The 18,692-nt window shown below is 44.2% G+C and overlaps 1 protein-coding gene and 1 pseudogene across 13 annotated transcripts in view; one reads left to right on the top strand and one right to left on the bottom strand.

Moving 5' to 3' along the window:
- Nucleotides 1-5,362: 5,362 nt before the first annotated feature.
- The window catches only part of FAM168B (family with sequence similarity 168 member B), a 48,254-nt gene continuing 34,924 nt past the window's right edge, over nucleotides 5,363-18,692 (bottom strand). For 11 of the 13 annotated variants that reach the window (XM_056564579.1, XM_056564575.1, XM_056564576.1 and 8 more), the window contains 4 exons: nucleotides 18,390-18,538; nucleotides 14,926-15,103; nucleotides 14,588-14,713; nucleotides 5,363-12,082 (listed from right to left, as the gene is read on the bottom strand). In XM_056564579.1, coding sequence (XP_056420554.1) covers nucleotides 14,601-14,713; nucleotides 14,926-15,103; nucleotides 18,390-18,538 — 440 coding nt within the window. In that variant the 3' untranslated portion in view covers nucleotides 5,363-12,082; nucleotides 14,588-14,600. The remainder of the gene's footprint in view (nucleotides 12,083-14,587; nucleotides 14,714-14,925; nucleotides 15,104-18,389; nucleotides 18,539-18,692) is intronic. The other 2 variants (XM_056564580.1, XM_056564583.1) reach the window with 1 other exon arrangement.
- LOC130363314 (U2 spliceosomal RNA) lies at nucleotides 14,031-14,101 on the top strand (annotated as a pseudogene).

Below are 18,692 nucleotides of genomic sequence, written 5' to 3'. Positions count from 1 at the left end.
CAGCTAAGAGCTGTGGATTGATCTCCACATCCTGAAGGGATCCCTGGCTCTTAGCTTACTCCACTAGATCAAGTAAGGGATCACTACCCAGCCCTTCCTCTGGTGCACTACATACACTGAGTACCACCTCCTCAGGGTCATAGTATGCCATATTAATGTGGTACTGTCTCTGCCCTTTCTCATCAAGGGCTACTACATACGTGGTGGGTTCTAGGCACAGTAAAATGGTAAAGGGACCCTCCCAGGCCGCCTGCAACTTATTCTGCCTAATGGGGTTCAGAACCATTACCTTCTGTCCCACTTCATAGACCCGATCCCTTGCATTGCGATCGTACCAGTACTTCTGCCTGGACTGTGCTGCTGTGAGGTTGTCATGTACCAGCCCAGTCAATGTCTGCATTCTGTCCCTGAATTTCAGAACATACTCCACCACAGATTCTTCCCTAACTAAATCTCGGGGTCCCTGCACTTTGTGACCATATAATAACTCAAATGGCGAGAAACCTGTAGGCACTTGGGGTACCTCCCTGTAAGCAAATAACAGATGGGGTAAATACTTTTCCCAGTCTCTGCCCTCCGATTCTACAAATGTTTTTAGCATTTGTTTCAAGGTGCCATTGTTACCGGACACTCTGTCCAACCAATGTAGAGGGTTGTGATCAGTTATGACAGTAAAATCCCTGCCATACAGGTATGGCTGTAATTTTTGCAAAGCCCAGACCACAGCTAGACATTCCTTCTCTATGACCGCATAGGCCACTCCCAAATGTCCTGCCAGGGGGGTCTCATGGGCCAACCTCAGCAGCTCTTTCCTGTACTGCCTAGGAACCACTAACTGCCTTTCTCCCTCCTGGGCCCCTAGCATGCCTTTGGAAACGGACTCCCAGTACAAGATATAATTTTCCCAATATACCCAATGCCCCTCTGTGTCAACATCTGTATGCTCAGCACGTTGTCTCGGCCCTTCAAGGGAAGGGGCACTGCGCAGAGCTTCCTGGAAATGCTCATTTCCCTCCCCCCATCTTGGGGCATCAGGGAGCACATTTCCACCAGGTGAACTAGCATCTCCACCTTCCTCTCCCTCAGTTCCAGACATAACAATGTTACAGGCATCATACACAAGGCTATCACTCCTTCCCTCCTCCTCCTTAGGCTCACAGGATTGGGACATATCACTCACTGCTGGTCCCTCATCCTTACATGTCACCAGGGGCACACCAACCCCTCCCCCTAGCCCATCTCCACTAGGTTTTGGCATTGGCAATGCATTGTCACCACATTTTACAATACACCCCATTTCACTTTAGGAAAACATTACTGGTTCAGTCACAGGTAAACAATTATCAATCCCCTGCACTCCCTCCCAGTTACCTCATTTCGCAGTGTCTCCCAAAGTCTCGCACAGTACCTCAGAATGAACAGGGCTCTCTCCTAGCCCTGCCGCTGTGCAGGTAGTGTCCTCTGGAGCATAATGACAGAGCATCCGACCCAAATCATTCCCCAGCAGAACATTAACAGGGATGTCCTCAGAGACCCCCACCTCCCGCAAACCCTTGCCTGTATCCCCAATCCAGGTACACACGGGCCATGGGCACAGCAGGCCGCACACCTCCAATTCCTTTTAAAGCCATGGTTCTTCCAGGGATGATGTCCTCTGTATCCACCACTTCAGGCCACACCAAGGTAAAGGAGGCTCCAGAATCTCGCAAACCCTCTGTCACCCGGTCACCCACAGTTACACTCTGCAGGTTATCCGCTCTTTTCTCCACCGCTCTGGACACCAGAAGAACGGCTGTGTGTCCTCCAGCTACTAGTGGAGAATTCTTTTTGTTGGGGCAAGTGGAACTCAGGTGCCCAATATTGTTGCATCTGTAACATCGGCGGGTGTCCCCCTGACCCAATGTTGCTCCTGTTGCTTTTGGTAATGATGGCAAGAATTTCCTGGCTGACCTGGTGGTGCTTTGTGGTTGTGAAGCTCCCCTCCAGGTACTTACTCCAGCTTGTGCAGATCCACGCTTTGCTGCTGGCGCCCAGTTGTTGGCAAAGTCATCTCCTAGTTCTGCTGCTTCCAGGTCTTGGCTTGCGGTCCAAAATCCACTCTCTGGCTTCAAAGATACGTGTTTGGAGAAACTGATCCAGGACCATCAAGTCTTCCAGGGCCTCATAGGTAGTGACTTGTAGGCCCCCAGTCCATAGCCTGAATGCAGTCCTTAGCTGACCTGCATGTTGAGTGCAGCTTTCTGTGGCACTTTGTTGCAAAGTCTGAAACTTTTTCCGATAAGTCTCTGGAGTCAGATTAAAACTTTTTAGCAGGGCAGATTTTATTGCCTCATAGTCCTGGTCCCTCTCAGAGGGAAGCGATGCAAACACATCAAGAGCTTTCCCTCGCAGCCATGGGGTTAGATATCGTCCCCACTGTTCCTTAGGTAGATGGAACTGCCGGCAAACCTTTTCAAATCCCCTCAGGAACACATTCAGATCACCATCTTTCTCCAACATGGGGAAATGTTCCAAGCGGGGTTTGTGGTCTCCTTGATCCTGCACATCACTCCGTGCAGATGAAGCATCCTCTCTCAGCCTCAGAACCTCCAGTTCATGCCTTCGCTGGGCCTCTCTTTCTGCGGCTTGTGCCTGGGCCTCTCTTTCTGCAGCTCGTGCCTGAGCCTGTCAGCAGTTTGGTACTGGAGAAGCAGTTGGAGTTTCATATTGGCATCCACATTCCCATGGTGTTGTAAGGCAGTCCACATATAAGAGTCCAAGGCCTCACGTGGAGTACTGTCCTGATGGGGAGTAATGTTATATTCCCTCGGAGATATCAGTCCTTGGATGGCAGTTCCAGCTGTAGGACTTTGTCTCATGTCACTCAGCTCTTCTGCACGGGCATCATACTCCACAAGATCAGCAATAAGTTGTTCCTTGTTCTTTCTTGCAGTAGGGATGTCCTTTTCTTGGCACATTAGCTCCAGTGCAGGCTTGGACTGCTTGCGATATGCCTCCATATTTCAAAGATGGGACAGAGGAGGTAAAACAGGAGATGGGAAGGACAGAACTGTCTTGCACTCTTTTTGTATGTCTTTTAAACCAGCACTGAGCTCTGTCTTTGGAATTTACACACAAAAATATGTATGCAATTTCTTTTTAGTGCTAAGATTTCCTTACAGGTAAAATCCAGCAAGCACTAAAAATCTCTAAATATATCTCGATGCTGCCACCAGTTGTCACAATCACACCCTATCGGTCCAGCCAAAACATTAGAGAGAGTGTGATGGTGCAAGGGTTAAAGCCGCCAGACCTGTGGGTATCCACTACTAGTCCCAGCAAGTCACCAAATTAACCCTTAGATAAACGTGTTTCCACCAGAGCTGCCTTCAGAAAGGTGAGCTCATATATTTAGAGATCAAAGACCAGAGCTGATTAATTAAACATTTAATCTGATAAAAGGTTTCCCATTGCTATGCATAAAAATAAACAAATGACATACAGTTACAAAAATATGAAAGAGTTTAGCAAGGCAAGTTCAGAAAACAAAAGATGAAGTTCTTACAGCATGATGATATAGCAGTCCTTCTTAGTGAGAGTCCAGCTGTTCTTAGGATGGTCTTGTCAGCTTGTTGCACAGCATTGAACACCCTGAGTCTAGCATTGTTAAAATATTATATATCTGCCTTTTTGGAGGGAGACTCCATTCCCCCCTCCCCTCTGATCCCACCAGGGGGGGCATCTCTGTTCCTGGCCCTCTTATCTGGTTGATTATATGATGGGACCAGAGTGCCCTTACATCCTGCTGCTTCAAAAAAGCCTCTGACTTCAAAGGAGATACAAACAAACAGCCAGACCCCCAATAAAATGCAATACACAAAAGGATTCACCGTCTGAATGACCTCTCACCCATGTCTTGGATAATCCATCACACAGTTATAATTTATAATACACATATAGGATTTTAATAATCAGGCCTTGGGCCTGACAAAGGGTTACTCCACTGCTCAGCGCTCGGAAGAAAATGTTCTGAATGCTTAGAGCCGGCACCAGGGGCTCGTGACATCACGGCCCCGCCCCCTCAATGCAAATCCCATAGACTTGCATTGAGGGGCAGGGTGTGACATCATGAGGGGACGGGCCCGTGATGTCACGAGCCCCTGGTGCCGCCTCTAAGCGTTCGGAAGATTTTCTTCCGAGCGCTGAGCAGCGGAGTACCCCTTTAAGTAAACAGCCCTAGAATCTCTATAATAGCACTGAAGGGAACTTGCTAAGGTTCTACGCTGGTGATTTGGCAAAGAAAAGTAGCAAATCTTTACATAAGCTCTCAGTTTGGGCAAAAATTGTGCAATTTTTTACCCTTACGCTAAGTGGGCAGGGCATGGTGTAAAAGAAGGTGGGGCCTAATCACATGCTGAATTTACAATATATGCTAGAGAGCTAGTGTATATTGTAGCTGAAATGTACTCTTGCTCAAGCTAGCATAGATTTTAAAGTGTGGTGCAAGGGCCAGCCGCTGTAGGGCCAAATTCATTAAAGCAGACCTGGGGAGAGGTGCAGTGCAGCCTAGAGACTGTTAATCAGGGGGTTAGAGGAGGTTATCAGCACACAAAGGGGAGTGACTAATTGTTGATGGGGCACAGAACTGTGCTGGGTGCTAACAGCTGAGGGAAACACCCACTGTGCTCCAAAGCCTAGTATGCAGGTTTTTAAAGGAATACTAGAGCAAAAAATAACTTATCCCCTATCCACAGGATAGGGGATAAGTGTTTCATTTTTCTTTTTAAATAAAAGTAATCTGATTGGTTGCTATGGGCAACTTTTCCTCTGCACAGGTTTTGATAAATCTCCATTGATCTTCGTCACTTATGAAATGTTTTACATGCAGAAAGATTTCACTTAATTTCTCCCGTCAGCGATAATTGCGCACGCTCCGCTGCAAGGCTACACCTGGACGTGGTGAACGGCATGAAGTTGGCACGGGTGATGCTGATTGATAGATTCTCTTTAATGAGAGGTAGATATGGATTCAGGGTCAAAAGCCCCATGCCCTATATATCCTAAAAAACTGATAACAGGTCTGCACCTCTTAAAGGGGTACTCCACTGGCCAGAATTCGGAGCTAAATGTTCCGAACACGGTTTTCACACGGCGGTGGTTGACCACGCCCCTCATGACATCACAGCCACGCCCCCTCAATGCAAGTCCATGGGAGGAGGCGTTACGGCCATTACGCCCCCCTCCCATTGACTTGCATTGAGGGGGTGAATCTCTATGCACCCGTAGGCTCCCAATTATGTTCCATGGAGGATATTTCAGCAAAGAGCCTTATCTGCAGCACTGCCTGCCTAGCATGGAGGAAAAGAATGCAAAAGAGGCAAGGTAGCAACACAAAAGTCAATCTTTATTCAAAACAGTATTAATACACAACAATCCTTGTTACAATAAACGTGCTTTAAGCGAGTCAAAATCGGAGCAGATCTAATCACATTATACAAAAAAAAAAATACATAACTGGCTCAGAATGGTCACGTTGTTCATTCACTATGAAGACTGTAAGAATGGTAAACTGGTTGTTTTTGGAAGACAACATTTAATATAAGAAAAATAAAAAAAGGAAAATAAAAAAATAAATGGAATCAGCTTCTAAAAAAAAAATTATTCAAAACCTAAACATGACTTTCATTGCTGTAACTTTTCTGATGGGATTGACAGATTGTTCACATACAGTGAAATGTTAAGACATTGGATGTATGTATTTCTAGATACAAGTGTTTGATTCAATTTCATAAAGGGAACCTGTCATCACTTTCATGCTGCCCGAACCACAAGTCATTGGGGTAGTCCCTGGCAGCTTCTCCCCATTACACCAGTCCTGATTGATAGATCTCTTCCTGTTTGAGTATCAGAAGAAAACTATTAAGACTGGTGGGGCAAGGAGACGCTGCCAGGGAAGGGACCACCCTAATGACGGCACTTGCTTCAGGTTTCCCTTAAAAAAAAGCCTTCCCACCTGGTGCTAGATCGGCAGATGTTAAAAGGGTAGTCTACAAAATGAAAACAAGATTGAAACCTATGGACTGTGCCTTATTATGGTGTCCAATTCACTGTAGATCTTATTCAGCCATGGCTGCCTTTAAGTACCAATCCAGGACAGTAAAATGGTCCTTAAAGGAGTAGTCCAGTGGTGAAAATCTTATCCCCTATGCTAAGGATAGGGGATAAGTTTCAGATCGCGGGGGGTCCGACTGCTGGGGGCCCCCACGATCTCCTGTACGGGGCCCCGACAGCTCATGGGAAGGGGGCGTGTTGACGACCGCACGAAGCGGCGGCTGACACAGCTACCTGCAGCAGTCAATACGCGTTATCTGGCCAGCAAGCCAGTGCCCCGTACAGGAGATTGCGGGGGGCCCGACTGCTTAGGATAGGGGATACGTTTTTCACCACTGGACTAACCCTTTAAAAAAAAGTGTACTCCGGAGAGGGGGGGGGGGGGGGGGAAGTCAATCAACTAGCACCAGAAAGTCATACAGAATTGTTAATGACTTCTATTTAAACATCTTAATCCTTCCAGTACTTATCAGCTTGTTTACTACAGAGGAAGTTGTGTAGTTCTTTCCAGTCTGACCACAGTGCTCTCTGCTGACACCTCTGTCCCTGTCAGGAACTGTCCACAGCAGGAGCAAATCCCAATAGCAAACCTCTCCTGCTCTGGACAGTTCCTGTCAGCAGGGAGCATTGTGGTCAGACTGGAAATAACTACACAACTTCCTCTGCAGTATAAAGCAGCTGATAGGTACTGGAAGGATTAAGATTTTTAAATTGACGTAATTTACAAATCTGCATAACTTTCTGGCACCATTTGTTTTCTAAATATTTTTTTTAGGATAACTGGTATAAAAAGGCCCTAAAGTCCCCTTCACACCCAGTCTACTCTCCTGTACATTTCTGGTTAATGCCCCCTACTGCTTCTATGTGGCAAACTACAAGACAGTGGATTCTAGAACGAGATGCCCAATGGTGAATGTGAACAAGGACGTTAATATTTTCTCCATATCTAAATGAGGGTATTTTTGTTTAAACACTGTAGACAGCTATACACAAATTATATAAATACTCAATACTGTAATGCAGTAGGGCAATGTGGATAGGTGGTGGTGGGGCAAATCTCTATGTTCCCTGTTTACATAGTCCTTCATTCCCTGGAATAACACTTGTCATCGTAACCAGTAAGTACTGCTGCACTGATCCAGATTAAGAAAATACAAGAAAATAATAAATACAGGTCTTCATAAAACTATAAGAACCATGTTTATCTCCATAATTAGACAGGTCTGTTCCCTATAGTTAATACACAAACATTCAGCAGAATGATAAGGGATCAGCTGTCTCTACAACTCCTTCACGTTAGCTTACAAGGTATGAGCTTGTTAAATTGGAGAGCAAGACCAGTGTTTCTCAATCAGGGTGCATTCAGCTGTTGCAAAACTACAATTTCCAGCATGCTGGTAGTCAGTTTTGCAACAGCTGGAGGCACCCCAGTTCGGAAACACTGAGCTAGACTGTGCAATGTTCAGATGAAGCTAAATGAGGGCGCTTTATACTGCTGCTAGTAGACCACTACCACTACTAGAGATGAGCAAATGTTTCAAAAATTTGATTCGGCAGAAGGAAAAAAAAATAAAAAATCGTTTAGATCCGAATAATCGTATTTTAATAATGTTTTTAATAAAGTGTGTGTTTCACTTTTTCCCCTCTATTTTTTTTCTACATTTTTTATGTAGTACTACTATTCCCAACGTGGAACAGACTGATCCATGATGGGAGTAATAGTACCTATGCTAATAGACAGATAGCCCCGGGTGTCACTCCTGACACCCTCTGCGATCGTCCTGAATAATGTATAGATGTGGGCAGCTTTCTCGCATCTAGATAGGACAATCGCATCAGGTGTCAGGAGTGATACCTGCTGTGATCTTTCCTTAACTGGAGGTACTACTGCTCCCAACATGTAGCACACTCTGCTCCATGCTGGGAGCTGTAGTACCTGCATTAATAGATCGCAGCAAGTGTAACTTCTGCCACCCTATGCGATCGTCCTGTATAATGTATAGATGCGGGCGGCCGGATGCTCTTCACTGGTCCCACTGTAGTATGAGTATATACCGTATATATACCTATAGTTCATATTTCCCGCAGAGAGCTGTGAGTGGCTGGAACCATCTGGCCAATCACAGCACTCTGCAGGAAATATGAATAAGTGATTGGAATTCTATTCACATCACTGGCCATCAGAGTATAGTGCAGAGATGCGAGCAACCTACCTAAAAAAATATGTAAAAAAAGAAAAAAGTGAAACACATACACACACCCGTATTAAAACACAATATTAAAATACATTAATAAAAAATTAAAAAATATATTTTTACATTTAAATGCCCCTTTCTACATTTTTTTATTATTGTCTGCTACATTTTTAGGTCCGTGCCCACCCACATAAATTGATCCCAGTTTAAAAATTAACTTTTTTTCGTCTTTCAATATTCGGGAGCGCGCAGGGACCAGAAAATTCAGCGCTCAATCTTAAAAATGAATGAGGAGTGCATTTCATAATTTTTCTTCTAGTTTTTGTTCTAAATCATAAATTTTTTTATTTATTTTCGCTTTACTTTTTTAGCCCCATTTTTAATATTGAACGCTGAATTTTCTGGTCCCTGCCCGCTCCCGAAAATTGAAAGACAAAAAAAAAAAAAATTATTTTTTAAACAGGGAGCAATTATGTGGCCAGGCAGGGCAGGGACATAAAAATGTAGCCGACAATAATAAAAATGAAGTAAGGGGCCATTTAAATGTAAAAATATATTTTTTATAATTATTTAAAATATTTTTTTATTAGTAATGTATTTTAATATTGTGTGTGTGTTTGAGTTTTTTTCCTTCTATTTTTTTTTTAGGTAGTACTACTACTCCCAGCATGAAACAGACTGTTCCATGATGGGAGCTGTAGTACCTGTACTAATAGACAGATCACAGCAGGTATCACCCCTGCTTTCCGATGCGTCTATTATAGAATTCATATCACTTATTCATATTTTCTGCAAAGAGCTGTGATTGGCCAGATGGTTCCAGCCAATCACAGCTCTCTGCGGGAAATATGAATAATAGGTATATATACGGCGTATACTCATCCTACAGTGGGACCAGAGAAGAGCGGCCAGCCGCATCTATACATTATACAGGACGATCGCATCAGGCATCAGAAGTGACTCTGCGATCTGTCTATTAATGCAGGTACTACAGTTCCCAGCATGGAGCAGAGTGTGCTCCATGTTGGGAGCAGTAGTACCTGCATTTGAGGACAGATCACAGCAGGTGTCACTCCTGACACCTGCTGCAATCGTCCTATCTATTGCAGAGATGTGAGTGCAGGAGAAAGCCGTTCGCATCTATACATTATACAGGATGATCGCAGGGGTGTCGCTAGGAAATTCGTTATTTCGAATCGAGTCGAAGTTCGGATTCGGTCCGAAACTATTTTTTCATGAAATTCGGAATGAATTTGACTTTGTCCGATTGGATTCGCTCATCTCTAACCACTACCATTGTAAATATTCTCTAAATACTATATATCCCTCTGGCAGGAAGCGCAGTGTTACATTAAATCCATATTAACTGTGAATATAACAGGAACATAAATCTTTATGTACAGAAAGTACCATAAAAGGGGTACTCCAGACACGACCACATTCAGATAAATGGAATTGATTTGCTGCAAGTGAATTCACCCTAGGACTGCGCAGCAAACAGTATTTTAAGCCTTATTTTGGTCAGTATTATTACCAGAACCAGAAGTGGGTCCAAACCACAGGAAAAGGTGCAAGTCTTTCCATTAAAGTTTTTCTGTCAAAAATAAGGCCCAAAACACTGTATGCACATAGACTGAGGTCAAGTTTACATTAAATATTTTGGTCATGATTTGTGGCTCCAAATTTTGCTCACAGAATTTCAGCACCAGATTTTTCTGCCACGGAAATCCCGATATCGACAAAAAGAACAGACGTGTATTCTTTTTGTGGATTTCAATCGGAAATGCATTTAAGTTTATGAGACGGCACATTCCCAAGTGGTCCTAGTGCCTGCCGGATCGGGCAAATGTGTGGAATGTCTGCATGTGTTTTCCATGTGGATATTCTGAAACAAAATCTGCCGTTTGAATCCGGCCTTCCAATCCTGGTTTTGGCTATAAATACTGACCACAGTTGCCACATTGCTTTGATCTAGAAAGTGACTACACAGACCCAAAGGGGATTTGTATACACGAAGAGACAAGACAGCACTCACCGGAAAAACGTGGGGTACAGGACGACAGTTTTGTGCGTGTAGAGGAAGTGAGTCATCACCCACGAAATGGTCGTCCCTTGGCGTCTCCCGCTGCATCCCTGACCTGCTGTTTTACTCTTACAATTGAAGAATAAAGTACCCCACGTTTTTTTGGCGAGTGCCATCTTGTCTCTTCGTGTATACATATCTGGACCCTTTCATCTCCTGCACTGAGCACCATCTATTTTGGGACAGTTGTATTGCCGCTGCAGCAGTGTGTGCCCCAACTAGGGAGTCTTGCCTACTTCTCATAGCACTTACGTTATTAGTAGTGCCGGTGAGCCGTTTCTTTTGCATGCTACAAAGGGGGATTTATTAAAGCTGTTGCAAAGAAAAAGTAACTGGACTGATTACTCCAATTTTAATAAAATTTTGCACAACTGATCCGAGCGGGGCGCTAATACCGTTCACACATTGATAGCTTAAATGTGTTTAGCAGAAATTTGCTTAATTGGTAGATTGACACCAGCCTAGAGACAACCATGAGAATTATCAGTCATTTAGCGGGTTTATGTAACAAGACATTTTATTGTTTATCATCTTCTAAACAAAAACCAAAAACCCTTTCATTTTGGAACATGTATATACATTGGAGAAGAGAATGTTTATCATATTGTTTTATTGTGGAATGTCACAAAACCTCTGCACAAAGTGAGCAATAATAAAAAAAAATGTATAAAAAAAATACAAAAAAGCAAATAAAAAAAATGATAAGAAACAGTGTGGTCGCTGTATTGTTGGAGTTAAGAACTATTATCTCCATTTTTTCCTCACATTTTGTGATGCATAGGATTTGTTTGTTTTCTCTCTAAACTTCCATCAAGTCAAATATCAGGAGCATAAAAAAAAGCCGAACCCTTACATTTCTGTGGAATACCTGAAGTGTCAATCCTCTAACCTGCAACAAGTGCAGAGCAAATACTTGGAGGCAGCCACCTTCTACATGGCGAGATCTGTACCCAAGAAGGAGATATACTGATAGTGTTGTAAGTTCTAACCTGTATTCTATGTGCTGAGTAATCTTCCTTAGTCACAGCCATGCACACATCACCTGAATCAGCTATTCCTATTTAACATAATGAAGAAAAACAAACTTAAGAGGAATGAAAAAAATTATTAAAAAAAAAAAAACTTATTCCTAGTAAAAAATTGGGTATAATCTGAAATGCACTATTTACTTCATATGATGTCGCAGATCACATGGCACCATTTTACTAGCAACAACCTTCAAAAAAATGGTAGAGCAACACTCAAAGAACACACTGGGGTGAGTAGTCTTGCCTCAAGTTTCTAAGGCCTTACTATGAGCAAAAAGCCTCGAAAATTTCTTTTTGACTCCTTTGGATTTTCCATATGATGTCTCCATTTTTTTTTTTTAGTTTGCATATGTCACTGCAATAAACTGAGCAAGCATCATTTTGTGTTTAAAACATGCATTCAACTAGATATGGATCATTGAAACAACTTTATACTCCCTTTTTATCATTAGAATTAGCTAAAAAAAAATTGCAAGACTGTCCACAAAACAGGATTTCATATTAAAGACAACCACTAGAGTCCCAAGATGTTAAGATATGCAATAATGGAAATCTTCAGATCCTGAATTAGTGTTAGGCAAAGTGTTGAGAGAATTCAGAAGGAAGAAACTTCTCGCTGGAGGTAAAACACTTCAGCACCATCTAATAAGCATCTTACTTGCTTTGCATATCTTCCATCTTTTAACCTGAAAAAAACATGAACCATAGTATCTGTCAGCAGATTTGTAAATGAAAGAACTTCGATGTACAGTAACCCCCCGACATGCGATGGCCCCGACATATGATCAAAATCGACATACGATGGGCTCTTAGAGGCCATCGCATGTCTATGTCAGCATCGACATACGATGCTTTTATATGTCGGGGCCATCGCATTAGCTGCTATCCGACAGCGCAAAATGCTTAAGCATCCCAGACAGGTTCACTTACCTATCCCCGCTGCTCCGGGTCCACTTCGCGATCCTCCGGCGTTTTCTGCATCTTCTCCGGGGTCCGGGCCTCGCTTTCTGGTGCCGTTATTACATCGCTGCACACGCTGTCCCAGCGCCGCAACGTAATAACGTCACCAGAAAGCGAGGCCCGGACACTGGAGAAGATGCGGAAAAAGCCGGAGGATCCCGAAGATGATGCCGGAGCAGCAGGACAGCATCGGGAGCCCCTGGGACAGCATCGGGAGCAGTGAGGACGCGTTCCGGAGCGGTGGGGGACAGGTGAGTATAACTTCCTATACTTTACATTGCACGAATCCCTCAACATACGATGGATTCGACAAACGATGGGTCGTTTGGAACAAATTACCATCGTATGTTGAGGGACCACTGTATTCAGCTCCTGATTATTCCTCATCTGTGACCACCAGTCAGTGGCCTTTAGATATCTTGTACTTCTCGTGAATGTGACTTCTAATGTGTTTTGATCAAGCCATCATTGAGTCATTGGTGCTGGTCCGATCCAAGACCCACACAATTAGTAGAGACAAAAAAGGCTGTAACACTTGCCAGTGCAATACAGACCCTTAACTGTTGTTCCAGACCAGTGTTTCCCAACCAGGGTGCCTCCAGGTGTTGCAAAACTACAACTCCCAGCATGCCTGGACAACATCTGGCAGCACCCTGGTTGGGAAACACTGGTCTGGAACAACAGCGAAGGGTCTGTATTGCACTGGCAAGTGTTACAGATACTTTTCAGACAGACACATGAGTGCACCATTTCCTATTGCATTACAAGACAGAGATGTGGAGTGCTGCTAAGTTTAGTTCACCAATGAATGGGGCCAGTAATCTCTCTTTAGTCACCTCCAAATGAGGAAGGTTGAACCCCACCAACAACATTGATGGCTTATTCGAAGGATAGACCAAGTTCCAAAAATAAAAAATAAAAAATTTTACTATGGCGGACCTGTTTGATTCTTAGTGTTATTGTGATGACCAAATAAAGCTAGACTAGTGAGAGGGTCACCGCATCCACTAAAAGGCCCCCAGGGTACCAAACCGAGGCTAAAAAGTAAGAGGAAGAGACTTAAAACAATGTAAAACCTCCAATTAAAAAGACAGACATCCACTTTAGCTTCATTCAAGTTCATGTTGATGACTTTGCTCTCAAAACCCACCTAAACTATAGAAACAAATAAATGGGTTAAAGGAAAACTGTCAGCCTGTTCACCCACACTAAACCTTATACACTGGGTTATATTGTGGGAGAACATGAGTCCAATGAGGGTCTGCTTACTTAAGTATGTCCCCCAGAAGATCCTCTGCTACATTCAGTGAATTATGCACAGGGGGCAGGGCTTCATAACTCCACTTCACTAGGATGTGGAGTCACAGACAATGAATATGTAAATTAAGCAGGTAAAGCCCTGACCCCTGCACATGATTACCTAAATTCAGCAGAGGATCTTCTGGGGGACATATCTCAGGACCTACGGGACATGTGTAAGTAAGTGACCCCCCCCCCCCCCCCCTTGTTGGACTCCAGTGTATTGGGTTTAGTGTGGGTGAACAGGCTGACAGTTTTCCTTTAAGAGATGCCGTTTTTCTCTCTCCTACTTACCTGCATATTCCTCTGCTGTAGACAGGAGTCTTTCCATTATATTGCTGGGCTCTCACAATGCATAAGAATACCAATGGGGGAATTGCTTCTCGGCCTATTGGCTAAGATCAAGTGTAGTATCTGTTCTTAGGAGTTCCAGCCGTTGACCCGAAGTGGACAGGTGTACCAGGGTGTTCCGGGGTTGGTTCTGAGGAATCAGCTTGACGGCTGCCCTGATGTGACCTGTTCCCTCCGGGTCTCGCTATGAGGGTCTAGAGCGGAGGTACTTTAGTGCCTCGGGGAGTGGTGACCCTGAGGTGACGAAACTCACTGGGAGTATTGGCTCACTGAGTGGAAGCACTGGCACCATGATCTCTTCACCTTGTGGCAGGTGAATATATTTGGTGCAGGTGGATATATTTAGGCTTTATTTTTTATTTTGGCAGCAGCCAGTGCCCTTTCAAAAATCCTTCTGCCCCTGGAGGAAACCTTTAAAAAGGTCCAACATAAGTTGGCTAGGATTACTTTTAATTTTGTACCAAGACTACAACCATTGATAACTACTGGAGGTCAAAATCTAATCATTGCTACAGAAAAGTGCTGAATAAGTGACAAAACAAAATAAAAATAAAAAAATAAATAAAAACAAACATACTTACACTGGTAAGCTAATCACCATTGAGTGGGGACATAACTATAAGTTGGGGTCCCTGGAGGCCGATATGCAGGCATTGTAACTTGGTGAGGAGCTACTTGGGTTGGAGAATGGGTGGTCAACAATGTACCTAGAAAACAGATTTACACAGCTTTACACTACACTTTAATATAGTACAAACACAACTTTGCCTGAAAATCTAATAATTGGTACAACATGCAGCAAAATAGGAAACAAATACAGATAATAGAAGTCTAGAATATGCAAGAGCATCCAGAGACACTTTGTATTCATAACACACAAGTTATATAGTTAGAGTTTGTAATAAATCAATACTCATACCTGCTGACATTGCCATTGTGGTCCCAGCTACCATCCCCATAGCTACACCACTGCCTCTAGGAGGCGGGATTGGTGCGGGGTACATTGCTGCTGGCATTCCATTGGGCTGCACAACTGTAGTGTGATGGATGACATGTGGAGGGGCTGCGTAAAGGGGCTGAGTATAGTAGGCTCCCTGCTGTAATATAGAAAAAATGTTATTACTTCTAGGGGATTGCACTCAATTGTTCTCAAAATCAGCTTCTGTTTCCTGAAAGGAGGAGAATATGGAAGACTAAAAGAGATAACCTACTCTATCCTTAAAGGGGTACTCCGGTGGGAAAAAAAACATTTTAATCAACTGGTGCCAGAAAGTTAAACAGATTTATAAATTACTTCTATTTAAAAATCTTAACCCTTCCACTACTTAGCTGCTGTATACTACAGGGGAAGTTATTTTCTTTTTTTAAATTTCTTTTCTGTCTGACCACAGTGCTCTCTGCTGACACCTCTGTCCATGTCAGGAACTGTCCAGAGTAGGAGAAAATCCTCTTAGCAAACCTCTCCTGCTCTAGACAGTTCCAGACATGGACAGATGTGTCAGTAGAGAGCACTGTGGTCAGACTGGAAAGACATTAAAAAAGAAAGGAACTTCCAGTGGAACATACAGCAGCTGATAAGTACTGGAAGGATTAAGATTTTTATATAGAAGGAATTCACAAATCTATAACTTTCTAACCCCAGTTGATTTAAAAAAAATAAAAAAAATTACCATTGGAGTACCCCTTTAACACTTCATTTTTCAATTTCACGCAATTTTCAAGATCTTCAATAGCTTTTACTGAATAAAGACCTTCTTGGTTAAATTCCGAGGTTGATAACCTAATTTGACATGCTGGCGCTCACATACCTTCCCAAGTCATCATGTGTATTACAACTCTCTTGTAATAAACCCTGCTGTTTAATGGGGTTTAAAAGGGGTACTCCGCCTCTAGACATCTTATCCCCTATCTAAAGGATAGTGGATGTCTGATCATGGGGGGTCTTGCTGCTGGGGACCCCCGCGATCTCCCTGCTGCACCGGCGTACGTTTAGAGCGTCAGGTGCAGCGCGGAGGCTCGTGACGTCACAGCCGTAACCCGCTCCCTCAATGCAAGTCTTTGGGAGGGGGCGTGGTGGTGACATCACAAACAGGGCGCGGCCGTGACATCACGAGCCTCCGCCCTGTATCGCCAGTCATCCAGCACGGAGCAAAGTTCGCTCCGTGCACCGGATGTCTGGAATGCTGCAGACAAGATTGCGGGGGTCCCCATCCCTGCAATCAGACATCTTATCCCCTATCATTTGGATAGGGGATAAGATGTCTACGGGCGGAGTACCCCTTTAAAGGAAAGACTACACCCCAAGTAGGGCTGGGTGGTATGACCAAATGTGTGTATAACGGTATTTTTTTAACTTACGGCGGTTCCACGGTATATAACAGTATTTTCACCCCCCCCCCCTCAAATCATGTGACCCGCCAGCACTGTTCTGCCCCCCCCCCCCCCAATTAATGATCAGCTCAGCGGGGCACTACTCACAGATGTCCCGTTCAAGCACTGCCCTCCTCCTCTTTGTTGGGGGCCGCTGGGTGCTGGAACTCAATGTACGCCAGTGGTCTCCAACCTGCGGACCTCCAGTTGTTGCAAAACAAACTCCCAGCAGCCGTTGGCTGTCCGGGCAAGCTGGGAGTTGTAGTTTTGCAACAGATGGAGGTCCGCAGGTTGGAGACCACTGCTGTCTGCTGTATCCCTATGCCCGGGCTGCAAAACATAAAGAAAAACTTTAAACTCGCCTACGTCAGGGCCACACGCTGGGGACTGGAACACTGGATAGCAGTCAGCCTATCACCGGCCGGAGCGATGTCCCGCCCCTGCCAGTGATAGGCTGAGCCCCCTGTCATGTAAGTAGCCGGCCGGAACGGGCAGAACAGTGCTGGCAGGTCACATAGGATTAGTTCCCCCGATGTGGGGACAGCACAGCGCTGGGCTGATCATACATTCCCGAGGGGGAGGGGCCCAACCGGTATTGCGGTATGGGGGGAAATTCATATCTTGCAGCCCAAAAAATTCGGTATTCGGTATGAACCGGTATACCGCCCAGCCCTAACCCCAGGTCCCCTGCAGGTCCTACTACAGCTCCAATTCCTCCACTTCCAGTCCTCTGCCTGCTTCCCAGACAGAGCAAGAAGCAGGATCTGCCCTCTCAGCCAATCACTGACTGCAGCATTGTCCTGTCTCGGCCCTGCTCCTAGCTCTGGTCTTGGAAGCTGGCACAAAAAAAAATTGCAGTGGGGAACCAAAAGCAGTGGAAATCAGAGTTGTGAGTAGATAAAAATTTATTATTTTTTTATTTTTAAATAAATGGCCCAAGCCCTATGTTTTTTTTTTAATGCCAGAATACATACCCCTTTAAGCTAGCAGAAGATCAAGAGGGAGCATTGTAACCTACCACAAAGCTATTCCTATAACACCTTTACTGACAGATAGTTATCAGTAGAGATGAGCGAACTTACAGTAAATTCGATTAGTCACAAACTTCTCGGCTCGGCAGTTGATAACTTATCCTGCATAAATTAGTTCAGCTTTCAGGTGCTCCGGTGGGCTGGAAAAGGTGGATACAATCCTAGGAGACTCTTTCCTAGGACTGTATCCACCTTTTCCAGCCAACGGGAGCACCGGAAAGCTGAACTCATTTATGCAGGAAAAGTCATCAACTGCCGAGCCGAGAAGTTCGTGACGAATCGAATTTACTGTAAGTTCGCTCATCTCTAGTTATCAGCTGAAAGAGCTCTTGCTCCTGATCATGTATGTGTTTTCAATAGAAAAAGAAAGTAAGCCAATGTCAGACACTTCTGGTAGTGGCTTATTTCCCTGAGAAGAAAAGGATCGGGCACTTGAAAACCAATAAGCGTTTCATACACATTAGATGGTTTGGTGGACAAGCAGTTTCTATTCAAATCAATGGGCAGACCAGGTATAGAGGGGCACTTTTTCTTCTTCCCATCCTGCCTTGCTGTCCACCTACCTGCAGGTTCAAACCAATTGTAATAAAGGAGTTACTTTCATACGGCATCTCTTGCAGACAAGTTTGATCGGTTGGAGTACAGGATCCGGTTCGGATTTGATGCGCAGGATTTTCTGCTGATGATTTCAATGTCAACCACATGACTGAGCACAGCGTATAATCTGCAGTTACAAATCCTGCGCATCAAATCTGTGCAGGATCCACTACGTGTGAACGTACCCTTTGAGAGATAGTGGGGTCCTCAGGACTCTCTAGATATAGCCAGGTAACACGCATACCAGCGCGCTTCACTTTCAGGCTCAGCTGAGAAATTAGTTGACCATTTTAAGACAATGATCACGTTAATAATACTTTATACCTAGCATCTCATTTTTTTGTTCACCTTTACATATATAAATATAAAATTTAATCCAACCAACCTTTACCTGTGCATATGGATTTTGCTGGGGGTAGGCACTTCTTACAGGGTATACTGCAGTCTGGTAGGGGTTAGGGGAAGAAGAATAAGGTGGAACAGTCCCACTGGTGGGAGAACATGACACTTTGTATGGTGTACCTGGCGTATAACCTGTAAGAGAGCAGAATAATGGGTAAGGAGACATATTCTAATGCAGTATTTTCCACCCAGTGTGTCTCACGTTGTTGCAAAATTACAACTCCCAGCATGCCTGGAAAGCCTTTGGCAGTCCAGGCATGCTGGGAGCTGTAGTATTGCAACAGAT

This window comes from Hyla sarda, chromosome 3 (assembly GCF_029499605.1).
Source record: "Hyla sarda isolate aHylSar1 chromosome 3, aHylSar1.hap1, whole genome shotgun sequence".
Taxonomy (NCBI): Eukaryota; Metazoa; Chordata; class Amphibia; order Anura; family Hylidae; genus Hyla; species Hyla sarda.
Note: the sequence above shows the minus strand (reverse complement) of the source record. Positions and strands in the feature narration are given on the sequence as shown.